We start from the raw sequence: 25921 nt of genomic DNA on the forward strand, positions 1-25921 counted from the left end.
CCATGCCTTCTCAAAGTATCTATAGCACAGCAGAATTCAATTTTCTTTGGTTCTCAGAATGTACCTTCTCCTGCAAACCCATTTACCCTTGTTTCCTTTTCCCAACCACATACATTTCTTGGATCCAAGTAATGGATCTAAGTAATGTATCCAGTAAACATTATTCAAAGTAAATCCCTTTAATTCCCAAAGATCTGATTAATTTATAGAGATTGGCTCAATTAAGCTTTGCTCCAGCATATGATTATTTCCTAGGCAGCCTAAGGAAAAATGATACTTATTGTTAGACAAAATATTTAGGAAACCAAAGACATAGGAAAAACTCATGACTGTGCAACTATAAATAAATAAATAATGATTGACACCCTTCTCCCCAAAAATTAAGAGAATAGGAGTGAACATTGTGAAATTCAGAAGCATGTCATCCCAGCTTTTGAACACCAATGCCTTGAACTTCTCTGGAAAGTTTTGTTATGGTTAATTCTACTTTACTCATGCAATCCCCCTTCCCAACTTCCCATGGTTAGATTGTGGCAGGCCTGGATCCTGAAGGCACCAAGGTAATATGGCTTCCAGGCCTGACAGACAGCTCCCTCTCAGACAAGAAGCGTGTCCTGCGAAGAGAATAAGGGAGTTAATCCAGGGGTGAAATGCTACCAGATCAGACTGGATTGGGCGAGTAGGTAAAGGAGATTGGTTCTGATTCGCCGATCCGGTAGCAATCACTGGCTGGCCATGCCCACGAACCACTCCACGGCCCGCAGTCCAGCCTTCGCAAGCTGGACACCGGAACACCGGGAAGGCAGCTCTCCACCTGCTCACCCTTAGGTCAGGGGCCCCGGAGCTGCCCATTCCCCGAGGCTCCGGAGCTGCCACCTGCCCCAACCGAGTCAGGGAATGCACCATTCCCTGACTCTGGCCTTTCCCCGGAGCCGCTGCCCACTCTTCCTTTGCCCGCTTGCTGCCCGCTTGCCGCCTGCTCCCCCTTCGCCTTTGGTCAGGGCCCAGGGAAACCTCATTCCCCTGAGACCCCAGAGCCACCCCCTGCTCGCCGCCTGCCTCAACCGGGTCAGGGAAAGCACCATTCCCCAACACCAGCCTTGTTCTGGAGCCGCCGCCTGCTCTTCCTTCACCATGCAGCGTATACTTACTTTTTTCCAGTGGCTGGCTGCCAGGAAAGGCAAGCATCCAAATGTTACTGGAGTCCCTCTCCTTGAATATGCTGCCACCATTGCTTCTTGTTCCATGCACCGGCTGCGCAAGTGCATACCGTTTATTTCATTTATTTATCAACGGCAGGTTGGGTGTGCGCTTGCACAGCCAGCGCATAGAACAAGGCAGCATATTCAAGGAGAGCAATTCTGGTAACTTTTGGATGCTTGCCTTTCCTGGCAGCATCCTCGCTTGAGGAAAATAAGTATATGCCGTGTGATGAAGGAAGAGCGGGCGGCAGCTCCGGGACAAGGCTGGTGTTGGGGAATGGTGCATTCCCCGACCCGGTTGAGGAGGCGATGAGCAGGGGGCAACTCCAGAGCCTCAGGGAATGGGGTGTCCCTGGGCCCCGGCCCCTGACCAAAGATGAAGGGCGAGCAGGCAGCGAGCGGGCAGTGAGTGGGCGGCAGCTCTGGAGAAAGTCCAGAGTTGGGGAATGGTGCATCCTCCAACCCCATTGAGGCAGGTGGTGGCTCTGGGGCCTAGGTGAAGGGAGAACAGGTGGTGAGGGAAAGGGAAAAAGCAGAATAGAAATTATTATTTTTTCCCTACTGGGTGCTGTGGGCGTGGCTTGGGGGGGTTGTGACTGAGTGGGCATGGCTGTGAGTGACATTGAGTTGGCCACGCCCGCTCAGCCACAGGACACACCCACCCACCAAGCCACATCCACAGAACAGGTATCAAAAAATTTAGATTTCACCCGAGTTAATCCATAATTAACCACCCCTCCCCACCCCCAGGGGGACCCTTTGGCTTGTCTGGGTACTTATCGTGGAACCGCTTAATCAGCCTATTGCCTTGACATTCCAACTCTTGGCTCAGGTGGCTTCAGACAAAGGGTACCCTTTCCAGTCTATAAGGTATTGCAATTGACCTCCATATAATCTGGATTCCAATAGTTTCTTTACTTCATAATGAGTTTCCCCTTGTACTACAATGGGAGGAGGATGGGGTTGGGTCTGGATTCTTAAGACCGACCCAATCTCCCATTTGAGAAAACTGCAATGAAATATGAGGTGCATTTTCCCCATATGCAGGGGAGGCTTAGCTGCACCGTCACATTTGCAGCACAAATTATCTTTACGATAGGGAAAGAAACTTACAAACTTTAGTCCTAACTTTTTGCTCAGCAGCCTCAATTTTTGATGGAAAGGAAAACATTATCCCTCTGTCGTGTCCCACCCACCACTCCGACACACGAGTCAAGGAAGTCCGTGGCAAACTTGGCAACGAAGCCTCTGCAGCTTGCCAAGTCCCTTTGAGGTTTATCAGGGCAGGTAGGAGTCCAAGTTGTGACTTCAGCGATAGGGTCTGATATCAGCAAACTTGATAAGACTTTGCTTGATTCAAGGTTGGAATGCCAAAAGCAGGTCCTTTATATAGGCTGTAGCATTTATCCAGGCCTGCCCCACCCCTCCTTCTGCTGGCATTGACTCTCAGATCTCCAGAAGCGATGGTCCTCCCACCCTGAAGTGTCTTCAGCTGGATCTGCTGTCAGTAATTCCAGCACCTGGCTGGCTTCCTCTGATGGCTGAGCCAAAGGAATACACGCCATATGAGTAAGGTTTATTGGGCTTGTTCGTTCACTCCTGGCATCCTCTCCGGGCATGGGGCCAGGGCCGGGGGCTGGAGGCATGACAGGCCATTCATCTTCATTATCAGACTCAGAGTCTGATAACAGGCCCGGTTGGAGACGGGAGGGGCCCGGCTGAGGAGAGGAAGGAGGACGAGTCACAACACCCTCACTCAAAAGCGTGTCTATTGTTTTATATTCTGCCGCTGCTTCAGAGAGGGCTTTTTTGTATTCTTCCACCCCCTTTTTAGTGAGTCCATCCATTCTGTCAATGACATGGATGTGGGGGGTTGTCTCAGCAGTTCGGGACAAATTCTATGCCACTGGTGACTTGGAAAGGGGTGAGTCCTGTGTTGGAATGGAAGCATTGTTGGGCCTTCTAGGGTTTGCCACTTGTTGCAGAAGTCCCGGCAGCTTGCCAGGGGTGTTTTTCATTGCTGCATAGGTGGCACAATTATTAACGTAGTCCTCTACCTCCGCTTTCATTTTTGGCCACCAGAATTGTCTTCTGGCAAGGTGCAAAGTTTTCAGGAATCCGAAGTAATCAACTTGTTTGGAGTCATGGCTCTGTTGGAGCATCTCGAGTCTTAGGCTGGCTGGGACATACAGTTTGGATCCTTTCCATGCCAGTCCCTCCCTCATGGTGAGGACACCTTGGTTGTCATTTAGCCAAGGGTCCGTGGGCAGCTCTGCCTTTAATTTTGCTGCCAATCCATCACAGTTGGGGTCAGGTGGTTACCTGGTCTGGCTCCTGGTGGTAACTTGGGTGGCTGACTGGAGGGGGGATTATGGCGTGGACCACCTCCTCCCAGTGGCTGTCAAACTGAGGTTTTCTAGAGAGAGCATCCGCCAGCATGTTTTTTTCCTGCCGGTATGTACTTCAGCTCAAATCTGAAGTGCCTGAAGAATTTAGCCCAGCAGACTTGTTTGGGGGATAATTTCCTGGAGGTCTTTGGGGCCTCTAGGTTTTTGTGGTCAGTCCAGACCTCAAAAGGTACTTTCCCACTCTTTAGGAAGTGTCTCCAAGAGGGCAATGCCCATCGAATGTCATACACCTATTTTTCCCAGATGGCCCATCACCTCTCTGCGCCATTGAGTTTTTTGGACATATAAGTGCATGGCAGCAATTGCCCCTTGGAGTCCCTCTATAGGGGCACGGTAGCGATGGCCACATCGCTGGCGTCAGCTTGGATGATGAACTGCCACTCTGGGTCTGGATGCTGCAAGGCTCTTGTGCAAAAAGACCCTTTAGGTTCTCAAATGCCCTTCGGCACTCCGTAGTCCAGGCAATGGGCTGCGATGGCTTCGGCTTCACCACTGGAGACCCCGTTTTCAGCAGTTCAGTCATGGGTAGAGCCCCTCAGCGAGCACTGGGATGAACTGCCTAGAGAAATTGGCAAAGCCCAGGAAGCTTTGAAGCTATCTTCGAGTGCATGGGGCTTGCCATTCTAAAACGGCCCGAACTTTGTCGGGATCCATTTCTATGCCTTTGTTGGAAATTCAGTAGTCTAAATAGCCTAGTGAACTTTTGTGAAACTCGCACTTTGACAGCTTTGTATAGAGCTTGGCGGCGAGCAGTTTTTTCAGCACTTGTGCCTCGCTCATCCCTCCCCCGCCGCAGCCGGGCCCTTCTCATCTCCTGCCAGACACTGATAGTACAGGAGAATGTCCTGGCATGCCTCCAGCCCCCAGTCCTGGCACCATGCCCGGAGAAACTGAGCAAACAAACCTCCCTCCAATAGCATGTGCGCCTGAAGCCAGCCACGAGCTGGGATTACCGGCAGTTGGGGACGAAATGATGCAGTGGACAGATCCTCGCTTCTGGAGAATGGAGAGGTGATGTCAGCAAAAGGAAGGGAGGGGCAAGTCTGGATAAGTGCTGAGTCATGGAGCCACACCCCATGGCCTATATAAAGGATCTGCTTTCTGGCATTCTCTGAGTCAGGCAAAGTCTAATCTGGATTGCTGAAGTCACACCTTGGATTCCTGCCTGCCCTGATGATTCTGATAGGACTTTGGCAGAGCTGCAGAGGCACGCTTGATACGGACTTCCCCGACCCGGCCGTCAGAGGAGGAGTGGGACACGACAGCACTTGTCGGATGGGTTTTACATGTTCCTCTAGCATTTTGCTGAATATAAGAATGTCTTCCAAATAGAAAATAACCCCCTTGGTGATCATGCAGAATCTTGTTAATGAACTGCATGAAGGCGGTGGGGGCCCCTTGCAGTTCGAATGGCATCACCTTGAACTGGAAGCTGCCAAGCAGGCAGTTGAATGCAGTCTTCCACTCATCCCCCTCCCTAATCCTTATGCAGTAGTAGGCTTCCCATAAGTTCAGCTTGGTGAACATCTTGCCCTTCGACAGGTGGTTGAGCATGTCCTTCGTAAGGGGGAGGGGGTAGATGTTCTCCACGCTTACAGCATTGATTCCATGAAAATCCAAGCAGAGTCTCATCCACCATCTTTTTAAAAAAAAAAAAAAGCACTGGGGCTGCCACTTTGGACTTGGCGGGTTCTATGAACTCCCCTTGCCAGATTTGCATCTATGTACTTTCTGAACTCCCCCATACATCAAAAGTATATTTCAGTTTGGATAGTTTCGCTTCCGGATCAAATTCTAACGCACAGTTGATTGGGTCATGGGGTGGGGGGGAGGAAGTTACATTCCCACTCACTTAACACCCCCCTAAATCCTGGGTATTCCTTTGGCACCTGCTGGCTGCCCGGCCGGGCTAGGGTGGCTGGCTTTCTTTGGCAGTGTGCGGCATCCAAGGGGCTGTTTGGCTGATCTCTCTGCAATCGGCTTTTTTTGGGGGCTGGAGGTCCAAATCCAGCACTACAACAAGGACCAAATTGTTGGGGAAATCGGCTAACTCTGTAAACTGCTTAGATAGGGTTGTAAAGCACTGTAAAGCGGTATATAAATCTAAGTGCTATTTCTATTGCTATTATGCAGGGGTCACAGCTGGCTCTATAGGCAAAAGAGGAAATGCAAATCCTAGGTGCTTGTCTGAGCTAATTTGGTCAACCTCTGCCTGATTGTTAATCTGAGTTCCCAGGTGAACTTTGGACTGCTCTGGGAAACATGCAATGAAGGAGCTTGTGTTCTGGAAGGGTGTTGGGCGATTCCTATTGTGGCTTAATGGCTTTGTCCTGTGTCGGATCTTAGTGAGGGGCTAATCCTACCTTTCTGCCTCTGTTCAGACTTTGTTGCAGGGAGTTTTAAAATATCCTGTCTTGAATGGATTTCTGCCTGTACTGTTTGCTTTGCTTATGAATAGAGCTGTCTAGATACTTGTCTTCCTATTTCATGTTTCTCCATTTCCCCTTTGGGAAAATATAATATTCTGCCTTTTCTTAATATTCCTCAAAATATTTCATTCTTCTGGGAGGGGGTGGGTGCTGACTTTCTATAAGAGAATTAAAGGATGTTTTAGAGGATTGCAAATAATTCAGAACTCATCACTAGATGTGCAGCCAACCTCTATTTCTGTTTGTAGATCTTCAACAAGGAAGATCCATTAAGTCTAAGTAATTGTAACTGTTTTTTCTACCCCAGGAAAATTTTGTGATTGGATGGCTAGGAGAAGGAGACTCCTCGTGTTAAAGGATCCTTCCCACTTTATTTATAAGCAGCAGTTTGATTTTATATTAAAAAGATGTTGATGTACTCTAGAAAGAATGCAGACAAGAGCAACAGAAATGATTAGGGAACTGGAGGTTGAAAGATGAAGAATGATTGCAGGAATTAAATATGTGGGGTTTAATGAAAAGATGAATTTGGGTCATATGGCTGCAGTGTTCTACCATGTTTCCCCAAAATAAGACCTGATCTTATATTTATAGGGGCTCCAAAATAAGCACTAGGGGTTATTTTCAGGGGAAAAGGATTTCAAATTAATCAGCCTGCGTAGGGGGAACGATGGTATTAGGCAGCAGCTGCAGCTCTCTGGTCCCTTGGTTGGCAAACTCTAGGGCTGCACAGCCCACGAAGCGCAGGTGAGGTGATTCCCTGTCCAAGCTGCAGATGGAGGTAGAAGCACTGTGGGAAGGCAGGCCATATGCACATGCCATGAGGACTGTGGAAAAGTCGAGAGTTGGTAAGCTGGAGTCAGCGGACAGCTGTGGTAGCTCATGGTGGCAATAGCAGCTGATGGAAGCAGAGTCGCAGGGCAGAATGCACATTATCTGAATGCACCATGCAGGATGAAGGCAAGCTGAGAGATGTGAAGATAAGCCTCCTGTGGCTGCCCGCCACTCTGACAGGCTTGTATTCACGTCTCTCAGCTTGCCTGTGGCTTACACGACATGTCTGGACCACCTGCTTTTTGCCCTGTGCTTCTGCCTCCATCTGCTTCTGGTGCCATCATGTGAAGAGAATCCTCTCACGACAGGCCACTGCTCCAGCCCATTGACTCTTGGCTTTTCCACAGCTTCTGCCTCCATTTGCTGATTGTACAGGTAATCAACACATCTGTGCTGTGTGGTCTGGGGCTGCTGAAGATACCATTGGCCTATGCATGCTTGCCGCCTCCTATGCAGGCCACACCCTCTCCTTTCACTAGGTCTTATATTTGGGGTGGAGCTTTTATTAGGCAGAGGTGTGAAAATCATGACAGGGTTTATTTTCAGGGTAGGTCCTATTTTTGGGGAACCATGGTAATATCTAAGTGGCTATCACAAAGAAGGGCGGGTCAGCCGATTCTCCAAAGGATCTGAAGGCAGGACAAGAAGCGATAGATGGAATTTATTAAGGGAAGAACTGACATAGAACTAAGGAGAAATTTCCTGACACAATTAATTTGAAATTAATCTGAAATTTCCTAGAACAATTAATCACTGAAATAACTTGCTTTCAGAAGTTGTGGGTGCTCCACCACAAGTTTTTAAGAAAACATTGGATAACCGTTTGTCTCAAATAGCGTGGGGTTTCCTGCTTGAGCAGGGAGTTATAATCTAAGACCACCAAGGTCCCTTCCAACTCTGCTATTCTGTTATTTCTATTCTAGTTATATCATTCTACTTGACTTATTCTTTGTACTGGGAGTTAAGTTCATAACTGAGCTATAATTATAAAGACAGTTAAACTTAAATCAGTCAGAGTCATAATTTTCAACATATTTTAATGCAAAGAACATAGACTACTTTCTTACATATTCATAATTATTGTAATTCCATATTCTGAGAACTAAATGATTAAGCTAAAGATTTTTAACAACGTGGCCAAAATGAACTATGAATTTGTCAATCAATTTATCCATTATTAATATTTTAGAATATCTAGGACTATGTAATTGCTTATTGCCATCTCCATCTCCACATACAAAGTGGTATGTGGCAAGTGAAAAGTAAAAAAAATGATCTAAAATAATAATTAAAAAATAAAAAAAGAAAGAAAAAACAAATAGACTTGAAGGGCAGACTCAATGAATTAATAGGTCTTTTTCTTCCATAGTTTTCTACCTTTCTATAAAAGTATATTTTCCCACAACCTATTCATAGATCTGATTCATACTGGCATGTATTGATGAAACACTTGTACCCAGTTAGATCTAAACTATGTCCTGCTTTTGGATTTCACAATCTTCACTCCTATCCTCTTAATCTTTGGGAGGGGGTGGAGTGTCTATCATTCATTTAATTATAGTGCCTAGCTGCAAAGTCATGAGTTTTTCCTGTGTCTTTGGTTTCCTAAATATTTTGTCTAACAATAAGTATCATTTTTCCTTAAGTAGCCTAGGAAATAATCATATGCTGGAGCAAAGCTTAATTGAGCCAATTTACTTCAAGTAATGTTAACTGGATACATTACTTAGATCCATTACTTGGATCTAAATATATGTGGTTGTGAAAAGGAATCAAGGGTAAATGGCTACGCAAGAGAAGGTACATTCTGAGAATCAAAGAAAATTAATCCTGCTGTACTATAGATACTTTGAGAAGGCATGGCTTAGTAGAAAAAGGCTGCTGTAAGAGATAGTAGCAGTCATGAAAGTGATCAGGCAGTGTCTCAGGTTCTAGATAGTACCTGAAAGACCAAATGCAGAGAATTCAGGTTGAAGTAAATAAAGGTCCTCATTAAAGCACCTGAGGGTAGAACAAGAAGCAATGGGTGGAAACTGATCAAGGAAAGAAGCATTTTAGAACTAAGGAGAAATTTCCTGACAGTTAGAACAATTAATAAGTGGAACGACTTGGCTGCAGAAGTTGTGAATGCTCCAACACTGGAAATTTTTAAGACGATGTTGGATAATCATCTGACTGAGATGGTGTAGGGTTTCCTGACTGGGCAGGGGGTTGGACTAGAAGGCCTCCAAGGTCCCTTCCAACTCTGTTGTTGTTGTTGTTGTTATGTCACTTTGTATTATTTTGTTAGAATAGGGGGGAAGGCTGCATTGAATCAATGAGAAAATTGAACTTCATATTCAGGATTATTTTTTTATTAACTGTCCCTTTGTATTCAAATCAGGTCTCATAATAATGATATAGCATTTGGGGGAAAAGATGCAGCCCAGTAACCCAGCTGCTGAAGCCAAAATGGAGAAGATCTCCACAGCCACCATGTATTTCCCCTTGGTACTCAAATAGGTTGGAACAAATGATATCCAGACACTACAAAAGACCAACATGCTGAAGGTGATAAATTTGGCTTCATTAAAGCTATCTGGTAACTTCCTAGCTAGGAAAGCCACAGTGAAACTGACAGCAGTCAAGACCCCCAGAAAGCCAAGCACTGTATAAAACATTGTGGTTGAACCTTCATTACATTGTAGAACAATTTCTTCAGCCATGGAGTACATGTCAGAATCTGGGAATGGGGGAGAAATTGTCAGCCACACGGTACAAATGATAAATTGTGCAAGGGAGCAAAATAGGACAATAGAAAAAGCCAATTTATTCCCCACCCATTTCCTCATTTTGGAACCTGGCCTGGTGGCCATGAAAGCAAGAACAACAAGGATCGTTTTCCCTAATATGCATGAAAGGGCTACAGAGAATATGATGCCAAAAGCAGCTTGTTGCATGAAACATTTTACTTGGTCAGGTTGTCCAATGAAGAGCAAACTGCAAAGGAATGAGAGCAGGAGAACAATGAGAAGAATGTAGGTGAGGCTCCTGTTGTTGGCTTTGACAATGGGGGTGTCCTGCTGTTTAATGAAGATCCCCAGCACCAAAGCAGTGATGAAAGAAAGGAAGAGACTAACACTGGCCAAGGTGATTCCCAGTGGCTCGTTGTAAGACAGGAAGGTGGTTGTTTTTGGAATACAAAGATTTTGAGCCTTGTTTGGAAATTGGTCTTCTGAACATTGAAAGCAGTCAACCGCATCTGGGGAAAAAAACCATCATAATCGTTTTCTAGAAATGCTCAGGTAGCAGGACTGAGAGTTAATTACTAAGTTTAATATTTCCTAATTAATACCTATTTGTATTTAGTGGGATTCTGTAAATATGCAGATACTTATGTATTGTTTGTGGTAACCCTTTCATTTTTAGTATTTATATAGCTATATCATTGGTTCGATCACCACATTAGTAGTCAGTTGTGCAAAGTTTGGAAATTAGTATTTTGAAACACAGTTAAGAAGACGGGATAGTTTTGCACAACACAAGTCTTACCCATCTGGTTTGAAATTTTCTCTTTTGCACATGGAAGGCAAGCATAACAGCAAAATGGCTTCCCTTCTATTTTCATCTTCCTCCACCCAGAATAGCAATGGTCATTGCAAATAGAAAGAGGTAAAACCTATCAAGAAGTAAAACCAGGATTTATTAAAACTCAAAACTTTCAGACTGTTCTATTTGGATGTGTGGATTTTACTTTAACACAATGAATGTAGGATCCAGATGTCCCCAAATTTCCTTCTGTTTTAGAAAGTTCAATCAGATCTTCCAACTTCGTGTGATCTTTTCTCCAAGAAGTTGAAAGGTCTGACTGAAGATTTTTTAAACTGATAGTCACGTGGTCTTCTTTTGTTGCCTTGCACGCAAGAGAACAGAGCTGGAAAGCAAGTTAGTGAGATAATTGTGGTTGCTCTGGGATGGGGTGGAAGTGAGTATTTTGCATCATGATTGCTCATATGTAAGTAAGAACCAGTAAAAGAGGAATGAAAAAATCCCTATCTGTAGATCAGCGTTTTTCAGTCTTGGCAATTTTAAACTAGTTGAACTTAATGCTGCCTTGGGAATTCTGGGAATTGAAGTCCATGCACTTTAAAGTTGCCAAAGCTGAGAAAGATGGGTCTACACTAGAGTTTAGGATTTTCCATTCCTGTTTTATTTAGAGTTTGGTGCAATGAAATCAATGAGTTGTGGTTTCCTTAACAAATAATGATTAAAGCGATATGAACCATTGCTGGAAGTTTTTTAAGAAACTGAAATTATAAATTGATCTGGGCTTTCATGATTAGATATGGGATTATGGAAATAATCTAGACAAATGTTAATTTTAGAGTAAGAGTCTGAGTTTATATTTTTTTACTTAGATCTCTACCAAAGAAAGTTGGAAGTTATTTTTTTTTCAGTTTTCCTTCTTTTCCTCTTTTTTTCCTACACTTTCACTCTTTTTCTTTCCTGAGCCTTTTCTTTTTTCAAATCTGTTTTTTATTTGTTTATCCTTTAGCTTTGTTTTTTGATGTATGACGGATCAAATACTCAGCCATTATAATTCTACATGCCTTATTTTCAGAAATCATATCAAAATGTAGAATGAAATCCACTGGGAGCCATCTCCTATAAGACAGGCTCTGAGCCCCTCTAACCAAAAAGTGTTTATCGATAGAAGAGAATATTTATAACTCAGGGTTTAACGATGGGGTCCTTAGTGCTATCTGAGCTTGATGGTTTTCTTGCAGATGTTTCATGACCCAAGCTAGATAACATCATCAGTACTAGAAGGGAGTGGAGTTGCTCTTATTTTCATATACTAGTGGTTGACCCTGTCAGTGTTGATCAGTTTTTTCACAAATGGTGTTTTGATTGGTACCAGGTCTCTACGGCCTCAGGCAGAGAAGGGCTATTCTGCAGCCCTCCTTCACTTGTTCTTTAAAATACAGAGTTTCCCAGCATTCCTTTAGGAACCTCCAACATACATCCTGCATCATGCATTCAGGTTACTCATCTTTACCTGGAGCTTCAAAATGTGCTGTTTGCTGGGAAGATGTATAGATAAAAGTCAGTCTACATTAAGTGTACATCTGATTTTGGGGATATTTTTTCATAACGAAACAAAAGTGTATTTTCTGTGCACTTCATACCCCTTCCTCATTGGATCTGGACATCACAAAGCAAAGCCCACATTTTGTAATTAACCCCGTGCCGTGCCCCATTTTGACTGGCAAAGTGCTCCAGAAGGCTGATTCCTGCCACACCCCCTGGTTACACCCACTCGGCCATGCTCACCCAGCCGGTCATTAAGGCAGAGAACCGGTTTTTAAATTATTTGAATCCCACCTCTGATGTGGGTCCTTGATTTCTTGTGACTTTGCAGTGATTCAAGGCTAATTCCCCATTTCGTTCCTTCTTCCTTCCTGGCTGGGCATTTCCCAATCAGGATAATCAATCCCTGGATCAAATAGAGGCTGACTGCTCCCCAGATACAATGATTAGCAAATGGAAACTTGAAAATCTGGACATGCCATTTAAGAAAAGAGAAGGCTACGGCAAAAAGGGCCACAGTGTGGCTCAGGCTATAAGAAGCCTGTTATTAAAACACAGCTGCCTGCAATTACTGCAGGTTCTAGTCCCACCAGGTCCAAGGTTGACTCAGCCTTCCATCCTTTATAAGGTAGGTAAAATGAGGACCCAGATTGTTGGGGGGGCAATAAGTTGACTTTGTATATAAATATACAAATAGAATGAGACTATTGCCTTACACAATGTAAGCCGCCCTGAGTCTTCGGAGAAGGGCGGGATATAAATGTAAATAAATAAAAAAAAATATTGCTATTTTTTGTGGGGAAAATCAATGTTCAGATTAATGGGACTGTTTAACAGACAAATTGAGATATTTCTTCTGTCTTGTTATTACTTTGTGAATGATATGATAGCTTTAATTACTTTAGCAACTTTTGAATATATTTTTAAACTAGGCAAGCTGGAAATGCCAGCAGGAATAGACAGCAGCTATTGGATTAAATTCTTCTAAAACCATGAAGATTTAATGAGGATATATCAGTAAATTGTTTTGCTATACAGAGATTTAAGTCTTTGTATTTCCAAATCTCTGATCATTATTTCTTCCTTTTTGCAGTTTTTGGCCTGACAACTTTAAGAGTAAGATCCATTTGAATAAACAATTCTGGAAACAAGAAGGGAAAGGGAAGAATACACAGTTTGGAATCTGAGCAGGAAATACCTGGTTAAAGATGCTAGGCCAGGTGATGTCTTGTGCAGAAATGGTGAATAGCTGATCTGGAGAAGCCGCTGGGTTGACCTTTCCAACTTTGAATTTAACAAAAGTCTTATTTGGGAATGTGACCCAGTTAATAATGTCAAATCCAGTGTCTAAATCCCCATTTTCATTAAAGGAAATTTTCTCTCCTGCAGTGTTATTAAATGACATGGTTCTCAAATAGTGATGTAACTAAAATGAAGCAAAGATTGGTAATTAAAAAAGAGGGGAAGGGAAGGGAAAAGGAGGGATGGGGTGGGGAGAAGGAGTGGGAGAGGGAGAAAGAAAGGAGGGAGGGAGATCAATTTCAATGGTATCAAGTTATGAATGTTGATTGAATACAACTGAGTTCATTAATAGAATTAATGTTTTTAACCTTTCATCCATGTTTCTCCCCTGCCACAGGTGTTTTGAATCTGTTTCAAACAGGCCCATTTTGTTGCATCTTAATCCTTTCCTCCATATTGTTGTATCATTGTTGTAGCCTTGTTACCTATTCACAGTTACAATGGTTTCTCTAGGCTCGAAAATGACTTGGAAAACGGAGCAGCAGGAGACTTAAAATCATAAGTGTCATCGGTGTATCAGTAAGAGTAGGACAAAACACTGGATTAGAGTGAAGAGCAAAGGGAAATATTCATTCAATCTCTTATTACCTGCCATGACCTCTGAGTCAAAAGCATTTCTCTCCGAACTTCCGCCCTTGTTCTGTGTTTAGGGGAAAACATGGCTTGTAAAGCATGTGCCACTGCATAAACTGCATTGTAGATGCTGTAACTCTGTCCAGTCATGGTGGTGTCAAACACAGACTTAGGTAGATTCTCCAACTTCTCTTCTCCAGTGCACAGCTTCCCAGCATGTTCATCTAAATTATCTTTAGGAAAAGAACATTCAAAAGCCTCTTCCCAAAACACTCTCATTAAATGGTCTTCTGCTTCTGAAGTTGGGTTTCTCATCTGAAGGAATTTATTAAATCCAGAAATCTCCTTGGAAGAAACTTCAAAAGTTATTACACCATGGATAAAGACCATACCCCTGTCTTTCAGAAAGGGAGTGGATGTAAACTCCATCTGGGCTGGCATTATCAAAACTTTATCTTTTCTCTCGATGGGTATATCTTCAAATTCTCTATAATAGGGCAACAGTCTAAAAATGATGGTAACTTGGTTTTCACAATATACAATAATGACATTGGTAGTGCTGTTCATGACAGTAATGTACATTTTGCTAAAACCTTTAAAAGCTGAAGAAATATCATTCGAAAATGTTTCCTGGGGCATCTCTCCCATGAACTCAAAGCAGATACCTTGTTTAGAAAACAATGGAATAGCATTTTGAATGAATCTATCTCCACTCTCATTACGTTGAACATACAACCCAATCCATGTCCACCTAAAATACAACAGCAACTGGAGAATAGCCACAATCTGTTGGTCTCCATCTGGGAAAAAGCGATGGAAGAAAGCAGCTTGTATCTGGTCACCTCTCATAGGAGAAGATCCATATATGAGCTAAATGTAGACAAAAAAATAAGGGAGGGGGGGTGCATGATTTTCCAAATTGAAGTATTTATTATTTTTGAAAAATCTGTTCTTAATTCATTGCTTTTGTTGTAAACATTATTGCAAACATTAATAGATACCTAATCTTGTTCATTAAAATCTGATGTTTAGAACTGACTCTGTGGTCTCTTCTCATAATCCTAAAAGCTTTAACCAAAAACTTTCTACTATTGACCTCACCCCATTCCTAAGAGGACCATAAGGGGCATGCATAAGCGCACAAACATGCCTACCGTTCCTGTCCTATTGTTTTTCTTTTCTTCTTCCTATATATATATATATATATATATATATGCTTATACCTCCTTATATTTACTCATATATGTTTATATACTATATAATCTTTTTGTATGATACCTATATATATTGTTGTGACAAAACAAACAAATAAATAAATAAATAAATAAATTAGTATAATTATAAAACTAAAGACAGAAATGCATTAATTTGCGACCAAAATGGCAAAATCGACAATTTTAATTAAAGTGAACAATTTACTTAGTTTTGTTTCCATCTGGGAACCACTTCTGAATTTACACTTAAAATGGGGAAAAGATGAAACTGATTAAAGATTTTGATGATTTAATAAACTTTGTTGTTATAGAAATGGTTTGAATTACCTGGAAATATAAAGAAAAGATTGAGGTTGTAGCTTTTTCGTATACCCTACTGCGATTAAAAAAATCAGAAGCCACTGGTTTTTATTTTTCTTTCTATATGTTTTTTTCTTTTTCTGTATCTTTTTTGATATTAAAAATATCTATTATATGTTTTATCATATAATAGACTTTAATAAAAACAATAGAAGAATGTTATAACCATCTCATTCAGGAAATATTATAACCATCTCAGAACTGACTCTCTCAATTCATTGCAGTATAAAAGCAGCTAAGGAGGGAAGCGGATGAGGTGGGCAAGATTGATGTCAATCATTTGAGGTAAACCAGACCCTGAAACTACAATCTTCCAAGTCTGAAAGCATTTCCCTTCTACTGGTTTCATCCACAAAGTTACATTTAAGAAAAGCAACACAAATCTTTAACCTGATAAATAATGTAGTGGCGACCATAAGACATAGATATGTTTAGGTATTCTACTTGATTTACTACTAAATCTGAATCCAAACTAATTAAAATGCTATGATTCTTTCACTTATAAATACACTTAATAAAAATGTTAATATATTTTGATCAATTCTTTTTCTCACCATGTTTTATAATAATAATATTAAGTATTCATGGACTTGATTAAGCAATCCAGTATATTAGTATTTGGGAATATTTATCTTGATCTTTATATTACAGAATGACCCTTCCTTCCTTCCTTCCTTCCTTCCTTCCTTCCTTCCTTCCTTCCTTCCTTCCTTCCTTCCTTCCTTCCTTCCTTCCTGGAGTCAATTCTGAGATGCTTTCTCAAACTGATTTGGGCTCAGATTTTTTTTACCAGATCATTGTCTAGGCTACAGTTTTTCCTCCTATCTCTCAAAGCCCATGATATGTATTTCAAGAGCAAATCTTACCTGGGGCATCTTGTAGACATTCAAAATGTTTGCCATGAAGGGACAGATGTGAGAGGTAGGTCCTGCAATAACAGATACTGTCCAGTCCTTAGTATCACACTTATAATTGGGGATGAATTTGCCCCGTGTTGAGAGGAGCTCCATTGAAGCCAAGTAGGTCCATCTCGCCATGAAATAACTGTTAGAGAGGTGCATTCCCAGAGTTATGTTGAATAAAATGAGATTGTTTTCATTGATCTCCTTTACAGCAAAAACCAAGGCCAGGATATGTTGGTAGTTCTGTAGAAAAAATCTACACAGATACATTATAAAACATTTTTCTTCTCTTAAAGAATGTAGCATTACATATACTTTATTTACTATTCAGCTAAATGCTAAGTAGAAAAAAGGGAGGGAGAGAGAGAAAAAGAGAGAGAGAGAGATAGATTTTTCACTGTCTTCTAAAACGATGAAACAGAAAATGGTCTTCGCCAAAATTTATTTGTTTATTATTTATTTATTATTTTTTTAAGGCAGCTGTTATGATTTCTAAAAATAATTCATTAGGAAATTGATGGATTGCTTTAAGGAACATTAATAATAATGTTAATTCTGAGACCTATTTCTAAGTCTTTAGGTCTTCAGTCTTCACCTTGGGTATTTTAATGGGAAGAGGAATAAAATGCATTTTAAACCTTACTCGAGAGCAAACAAAATAACCGTGTTGAAAGGGACTTTGGAAGTTTTTGAGTCCAACCCTCTGCTCAAGCAGGAAACCCTGTGCCATTTCAGACAAATGATTATCCAATTTCTTCTTCAAAACCTCCAGTGCTGGAGCACTCACAACTTCTGGAGGTAAATTGTTCTACTGATTAATTGTTCTCACTGTCAGGACAGTTTTCCTTAGTTGCTCAGTCTTACATATTGGAAGAAAAAACCCAATCACTAAATACATGCTTGATGGACATTACCTCACAGATGACCCACACCCTGTTAAAGACCTTGGAGTTTTTATATCTAACGATCTAAGTGCCAAAGCCCACTGCAACTATATCGCAAAAAAAGGCTCTAAGAGTTGTTAACTTAATTCTACGTAGCTTCTTTTCCAAAAACACCACGCTACTGATCAGAGCATATAAAACATTTGCTAGGCCAATTCTTGATTACTGCTCACCTGTCGGAACCCATCTGATATCAATACAGTTGAGCGTGTCCAAAGGTATTTTACGAGAAGAGTTCTTCACTCCTCTGTAACCAATAAAATACCTTATTCCACCAGACTTGATATCCTGGGTCCAGAAAACTTGGAACTTTGTCGCCTTTGACAGGACCTAGGTTTAGCTCATAGAATCATCCGTTGTAATGTCCGTCCTGCCAATGACTACTTCAGTTTCAACTACAATAACACAAGAGCTACCAACAGATTTAAACTTAATGTCAACCACTCCAGTTTAGATTGCAGAAAACACGATTTCTGTAACAGAATTATCTATGCTTGGAATGTATTACCTGACTCTGTGGTCTCTTCTCATAACCCCAAAAGCTTTATTCAAAATCTATCCACTGTTGACCTCACCCCATTCCTAAGAGTGCAAAAGAGGGGCGTGCATAAGAGCACAAACGTGCCTACCATTCCTGTCCTATTGTTTCTTCCCCTATCTATCTATATATATATATGCTTATACTACCTTGTTTCTCCTCATATATATGTTTACATATTATATAATCTTTTGTGTTATGCTTGTGTATATTGTTATGACAAAATTAAATAAATAAATAAAATAAATAGTTCTAGGTTGCTTCTCCCCTTGATTAGTTTCCATCAATTGCTTCTTGTCCAACATTCAGGTGCTTTGGAGAATAGGTTGACCCCTATTCTTTGTGGAAGCAACTTTGATATTGGAACATTGCTATCATGCCCTTCTTTCCATTAAATTAGATATACCCAATTCCTGCAACCATTCTTCACATTTTCCATACAAATGATGTATGGAACTCTTTTTCTGGAATCCCTTATCCTAGGATACATACAAGCTGAACAAACAAATTAAAAGTACTACATAGTGCCGGATTATTAAAGGAAATTACCCTAAAAGGATTAAATATTTGATTATTCACATAAGCACAGCAGCAAGAATTGTACTCACACAAGCCTGGAAAATGTCCATTATACCAACAGACTGTGCAATAATTCAGAAAATTTTCAAATGTGCAGAAATGGACAAGCTTACTTTAGAATTAAATGATAAGATAGACTCAGAATACTATTTAACTTGGGAAAATTGGTATCAATGGATAGAAATTAAAACTAAGCAACATATAGAATAAAATAAGATACAAAATGTTTTTAAATATGTCAATTAAGTAGGAATATGTGGGAATAGATGTACAAAGTTAACTGTCAGAACAACGGTGCATTGTATAATTATGACGGATGTATTTTTTTTATAGATGTATTTTAACCTCTATTTTAGGATTTTAAATGTTAACAAAGGTTTAATTAAAAAAGTACTACATAATGTCATTGTTCCCTAATATTCAGAAGAAAAATTAAACTGTGAAAGTTTGATATTCAATTAGCTGTAAACGGTGTTTCAATAGTAGAGCACTAAAAATTCATTCCACAGAAAGAAAATGAGAAAAGCCCAATATAGAATTTGGACAAAAGCACTGGTGTGAAATCTACCTTAAACATGTGCATATCTATGTTTGTTTGTAGCTTATTTCCCAGATAAAATGTATCCATGGAAATCGATTTCTATTAGTTTAAGAATGAAGAAACCAGGAGAAATAATTTGTGCTGCAAGCAATACCAATAATTAACTCAGTCCAGGCATCTGCTTAGAAAAAGATATCTAGTTTGAGACATGCTACAGCTAAAAAGAGAAAGTCTTTACATGAAGTCATTAACCAGTTCTTCAGATGGATGTCTAGTGAAAAGCACTTGATCAGACATCATGTAGAACTGAGAGATTATCCCAGCCATCGTGAAATCTCCTGGCAGAAAATACTTGTGCTTAATAAATGGAGTTTTCCCCATGGCACATTCTTTGCGAGAAGTACGAGAAATAAGGCATGTAACCCCTGGCAAGAGGACTGCTATTACTGCCATGAAAAATACCATCTCTTTCAAGAAGATTTTCATCACCAGATATGAACCAGTTCCATCTGCAACAATGAAACATTAAAAGAAGAAGAAGCTCTCATTATTTAGAATAGTCTGCATATATATTCTTTCTCAGATTGTGACATTTCTAACCCTCTGGTTCCACAAATAATAGCACCTTTCAATCTTCACCTGTTTTGGGGGGTTGTCCCTTGGACATCCCTAAGGATTTGAGAAGAAGTTGCATTACTGAGACTCTGCTGGTAATTATAAGAGAAAGCGATGGCTGTTCAGTGAAGCTCCTTAGAGATTTTGAGTAAGAAATAGGAGGATGACATCCACGGGCTCAAGAAACAAAGGGACCATAACTGACAATTATTGTATATAGGAGCTAGAAGGAAAGAAACAATTCCAATGAAGAAATATCATTAAAAAAACATTTTGCTAATTCTGTGGCTGTAAAGATAGAATTCTCTGGAACAATAGAGTATTGTCTCTCACCCTGATGAGACTTTTTTTCAGATTTAACAACTGAAAAGATTTTTTGGTGTAAAAAAAGCAGAATAGAGTAAGGCAGTACCAATAGCAATAGCATTTAAACTTATATAGTGCTTCACAGTGCTTTCCAGACTTCTCCAAGCAGTTTACAGAGCCAGCACATTGCCCCCAACTATCTAGGTCAGTGGTTCTCAACCTTTATAGTGCTGCAACCCCTTTAATACAATTCCCCACGATGTGGCGACCCCAACCGTAAAATTATTTTCGTTTTGAATTTATCGCACCTGAAGCCGTATTGGCTAGCGATCTGAATTGCTTGCGACTACCTTTAGGACGGAGGCATTAAAGCGGAGACTCCTCCCCTATTAAGTTTATCATGCCTGAAGCCAGATTAGGCTAGCGATTGGGAGTGATTGCCGCTGGCTTGAGAGGGAGACATCAGAGCAAAGATTTCTCTCTTTTTTAATTCATCGCACCTAAAGCTGAATTCGGCTAGCGATTTGAAGAGCCTGCAGCTGGCTTGTGGAGTCAACCATTGGAGTGTGATACTTCGACTCGCAAGTATACTTCCCATATTTCTGATGGTCTTAGGCGACCCCTGGCAAATCGTCATTCGACAGGTTGAGAACCACTGATCTAGGTCCTCATTTTACCTTACCCACTCAGATGGAAGGCTGAGTCAACCTTGAGCCTGGTGAGATTCGATCTTCCAAACTGCTGGTAGCCCATAATCAGCAGAAGTAGCCTGCAGTACTGCATTCTAACCACTGTGCCATCGCGGCTCTTAAAGGCAGATTTAATATCTCTCATTGTCATTGTGCATGCAACTGATATTCTTGCAATGAGGCTAGAAATTGAAAGAAGCTCTATCTCACCAAGGCGAGGACTATAGAAAAATACAAGGTGATCTTAAGAAGAAGAATGCTTCCCTTTAAAGAACTTTCTCTTTCTCTACAAACCTCAGTTATATTGAATCAACTTGCAGATAATCTTAGTTAAAATGCCTGTAACATATACTGTTAGTGGGGAAAAAAATATAGCTGAAATTCTTTTTAGGGCATTTGCTACCCTATTTTCCCCAAAATAAAACCCAACCGGAAAATAAGACCTAACATGATTTTTCAGGATGCTCTTAATATAAGCCCTACCCTCCAAAATAAGCCTTAGTTAAGATTGCCAGCCAGATGGATGCATTTAGTACCATATTTTCCCAAAATAAGACTTAACCAGCAAATAATGTATCTTTTGCAGCAAAAATTAATATAAGACCCGGTCTTATTTTTGGGGGAAACACAGTATATTACTGAATCAGATACAACTATAAGTAAAGAGTGAAGAAGGGATCAATCTATTTGTGATTTTTATTGAGAAATAAATAAATAAATAAATAAATAATATCAACAGCTTCAAAATACAATCACTGTTGCTGTCAGAATTCTGCTGTCAGAATAAAGTTATTGGAGAAAAAAACACCTCAATTTTTTTCAGGATAATTGCTAATTTGTACTACTGAATGAGAGATAGAAAAAAGTTACTAAAAGAAGGAATCAGTCAATTTGTGTTCTTCATTGATATTGCAAATAAAGGTCTACAGACTCAAAATGAAATCAGTGTTGCAGTAAGAATGCTTCAGCTATTGGGTAATGACAGGTTCATTCATGAAATATTTACAATTCAAGTTAACAAAGGAAAATCATGGCAAAATTAGGTTGGATTTTGACACCACATTGCTTTTTGTGTATGCGATGGAACAAGCAAACAAGCTACACAGCGGCAGTTGAAAATCAAAGCAGCATAAATAATTTTGGAAAATAAATTCTAATTGGCAGATGTAGAAACTACGGCACCGTTAACAAAAATATTCAACTTTCTAACCTAAACATTGAAGCTGCTTAAAACTTAGATAAGAGGGGGGGGGAAAAGAATATTTGTGGAAAGGAACTCTAATGGAAAGATATGTTTTGTTAAAATTATTTCATTTTGGAAGCTGAGTAATGAAGCTCTTTGAAATTTAGGAAATCATTTTCAAATGGATTCTACCTGCCCAAACTGGGTTGACCACACAATGTCCTTTTCGGAAATAGTCAACAGTTGGTCTGTGGGTGCTCCTGGGTCCATCTTTCCAATTTTGACTCTAAGAAAAGACTGATTTGAGAATGTGACCCAGTTGATGATATCAAACCCTCCTATCAACTCTCCATTTTGGTCAAAAGAAATAGTTCTTCCGTTACTGTCATTAAATGAGACATACCTAAGAAAGTGATGCATCTAAATGAGAGTAAGAAAAGAACCATTTGATATATTCCTTTTGATTGCAATTTATTTTTAATCTATTCATATGCTATACATATTAACTTTTAAGGATGGCGGAAGCCGACTTTTTAATTTTATTGATACATTGACAGCAGGCTATGCCATGATTTCCGTGACAACACAAGTGAAAAAAGGGAGAATATATGTTGAAAAAAATAGCTCTTTCACTCTAAAAACTAAAACAAATTGAACATAATAGAATAGAATAGAATAGAATAGAATAGAATAGAATAGAATAGAATAGAATAGAATAGAATAGAATAGAATAGAATTTTTTATTGGCCAAGTGTGATTTGAAACACAAGGAATTTGTCTTGGTGCATATGCTCTCAGTGTACATAAAAGAAAAGATACCTTCATCAAGGTACAACATTTACAATACAAATGATGGTCAATATATCAATATAAATCATAAGGATTGCCAGCAACAAAGTTACAGAACATATTTATTTCACATGATTTAATCTTTAAAATGAATTTTAGAAGGTCAGCAAATACTCACAGAACAGTTAGCCTAATGAATGGCTAACTGGTTATTAATTAATTCCATAACGGATTCATGGCAAAATTAGGTTGGATGTTTGACACCACGTTGCTCTTTGTGTATGCAATGAAGCAAACAAGCAAGCTACACAGGGGCAATTGAAAATCAAAGCAACATAAGTTATTTTTTTTTTAAAAAAGCAGGAGCCTTATAAATTCTTACCCCAACACAAACGATTTGCTAGATAGCATAGATAATATGGTCCCATCACAATAAAGTGAAAGATATTTTTTTGGGGTTGGAAAAAACCACCAGAAGTCACAAAATAAAAAAAAATAGAAACTATGATAAAGTTAGAAATATATTGCCAATTTTTGTACCAGAAGAAGTAAGGATATCTCCTTACACAGTCGTGAGCTCTAAAAAAAACAGGAAAACTGTGAACCTGCTTTCTATATTTTCTACTAGTGGCTTATTATTCTGTGAATATCTGCTGTCGTACTTACTTCCCAAAATTCATTCTGATCAACTAAAGCAGAACAAAAAATAAGCATACATAAGCAAATCAATGTTGACATTACTGACATTACTGTATAAAGAACAGTCTTAGTTAGCAATGATAGGAAGAATTGGAACGAACTCTTTACCCAAAAACTCTCACTTGGAGGGAACTGGGCAGACCAAGAATTTATTTATTTATTTATTTATTTATTGTTTGAATTTATATACCGCCCTATCTCCCAAAGGACTCAGGGCGGTTCACAGGCATATAAAAACATCAATATACAAATTAAAACAATCATTAAAAAACTTATTCTACTGCCCAATTAATTAAAAGTAAAAAATATAGATATTAAAATCAATTTAAAAACCCCTCTAAATTTAAAATCTAAAAAACTAAGCCAGTCCTGCACAGATGAATAAATGAGTCTTGAGCTCGCGACGGAAGGTTCGAAGGTCCGGAAGTTGACGGAGTCCTGGGGGGAGTTCGTTCCAGAGGGCGGGAGCCCCCACAGAGAAGGCCCTTCCTGGGCGCCGCCAGACGACACTGCCTAGCTGACGGCACCCTGAGGAGTCCCTCTGTGAGAGCGCACGGGTCGGTGAGAGGTATCTGGTCGCAGGCGGTCCCGTAAATAACCCGGCCCTATGCCATGGAGCGCTTTAAAGGTGGTCACCAAAACCTTGAAGCGCACCCGAAAGCCACAGGTAGCCAGTGCAGACCGCGCAGGATAGGTGTTATCACGGGAGCCACGAGGGCTCCATCTATCACCAGCGCAGCCGCATTCTGACTAACTGTAGCCTCCGGATGCCCTTCAAGGGAGCCCCATGTAGAGAGCGTTACAGTAATCCAGGCGAGACGTCATGAGGGCGTGAGTGACCGTGCATAGGGCCTCCCGGTCCAGAAAGGGGCGCAACTGGCGCACCAGGCGAACCTGGTAGAACGCTCTCCTGGAGACGGCTGTCAAATGATCTTCTAGAGACAGCCGTTCATCCAGGAGGACGCCTAAGTTGCGCACCCTCTCCATCGGGGCCAATGACTCGCCACCGATGGTCAGCTGCGGATTTAGCTGACTGTACCGGGACGCCGGCATCCACAACCACTCTGTCTTGGAGGGATTGAGCTTGAGCCTGTTTCTCCCCATCCAGACCCGTCGGCCTCCAGACACCGGGACAGCACTGATGGCTTCGTTGGGGTGGTCCGGTGTGAAAAGTACAGCTGGGTGTCATCCGCGACAGCTGGTACCTCACACGAACCCACTGATGATCTCACCCAGCGGCTTCATATAGATGTTGAACAGAAGGGGCGAGAGGATCGATCCCTGCGGCACCCCACAAGTGAGGCGCCTCGGGGCCGACCTCTGCCCCCCTGTCAACACCGACTGCGACCGGTCAGAGAGATAGGAGGAGAACCACCGATAAACGGTGCCTCCCACTCCCAATCCCTCTAACCGGCGCAGCAGGATACCATGGTCGATGGTATCGAAAGCCGCTGAGAGGTCTAATAGGACCAGGGCAGAGGAACAACCCCTATCCCTGGCCCTCCAGAGATCATCCACCAACGCGACCAAAGCCGTCTCCGTGCTGTACCCGGGTCGGAAACCGGACTGGAACGGGTCTAGATAGACAGTTGAATGTGAAGAATGAAGAATGAATGAAGAATGTGAAATACTTTATAAATAAATAAAAATAAATCCAGTTGGTGGTAGATCAAAAGTCAAGCCAATTTGGCTGGTACTGTGAGACATGTAATATAGAGTGGTACTGTAATACCATAAAGCCCTAGTAAGACCACACCTAGAGTACTGCATCCAGTTTTAGTCACCACACTATAAAAAAGATGTTGAGATTTTTTCTAAAGTGCAGAAAAGAGCAACCAGGATGATTAGGGGACTGGAGACTAAAACATATGAAGAACGGTTGCAGGAACTGGGCGTGGCTGGTCTAGTGAAAAGAAGGACCAGGGGAGACATGATAGAAGTCTTCCAATATTTGAGGGGCTGCCACAGAGAGGAGGGAGTGGGGGGCCAAGCAATTTTCTAAAGCACCTGAAGGCCAGACAAGGAATAATGGATGGAAACTGATCAAGGAGAGATTTAACCTGGAAATAAGGAGAAATTTTCTGACTGTGAGAACAATCAATCAGTGGAATCAGTTGCCTTTGGAAGTTGTGGGAACTTCATCACTTGAAACTTTCAAGAAGAGACTGGACTGCCATTTGTCAGAAATGGTTTAGGGTCTCCTGCTTGGGCAGGGGGTTGGACTAGATGACCTACAAAGTCCATTCCAACTCTGTTAATCTTTAATCTGTAACATGGAATAAACTACAGGATAGTTCTACCTTAGGATAGTGATGATAACATTCTATTTGAAAAGTCTAGAATAACTCAGCTTGGTTGTGCTTGGTTATAGTAAGACTTTATTATTATTATTATTATTATTGTTGTTGTTGTTGTTGTTGTTGTTGTTGTTGTTATTTTTATTTTTATTATATATTATTATTATTATTATTTATTAGATTTTTATACCGCCCTTCTCCCAAAGGACTCAGGGCGGTTCACAGCCAAATAAAACAGTAAAAAGTGCACAATAAAAACAATAATTAAAAAACTTATTAAATATAAGGCCAAATTAAAATCAGTTTAAAACAATAAAACCCATTAAATAAAATTAGAATCCAAATATTAAAAACTGCTAAAAATTCTATGCCAGTCCTGCGCGAATAAATAAGTATGTCTTCAACTCGCGGTGAAAGGTCCGAAGGTCAGGAAGTTGACGGAGTCCC

The 25921-nt window shown here is 40.8% G+C and overlaps 1 protein-coding gene across 1 annotated transcript; it reads right to left on the bottom strand.

The window, feature by feature from the left end:
- Positions 1 to 9218: 9218 nt before the first annotated feature.
- Positions 9219 to 19361, bottom strand: LOC131198705 (vomeronasal type-2 receptor 26-like). Its single transcript, XM_058183628.1, has 6 exons — positions 19135 to 19361; positions 16259 to 16436; positions 13834 to 14688; positions 13142 to 13369; positions 10405 to 10531; positions 9219 to 10114 (listed from the first exon to the last, which is right to left on the bottom strand). The coding sequence occupies exons 1-6, from the start codon at positions 19359 to 19361 to the stop codon at positions 9219 to 9221; spliced, it is 2511 nt and encodes an 836-aa protein (XP_058039611.1).
- Positions 19362 to 25921: the final 6560 nt, after the last annotated feature.

The sequence above is a fragment of the Ahaetulla prasina genome, chromosome 4, assembly GCF_028640845.1.
Source record: "Ahaetulla prasina isolate Xishuangbanna chromosome 4, ASM2864084v1, whole genome shotgun sequence".
Taxonomy (NCBI): domain Eukaryota; kingdom Metazoa; phylum Chordata; class Lepidosauria; order Squamata; family Colubridae; genus Ahaetulla; species Ahaetulla prasina.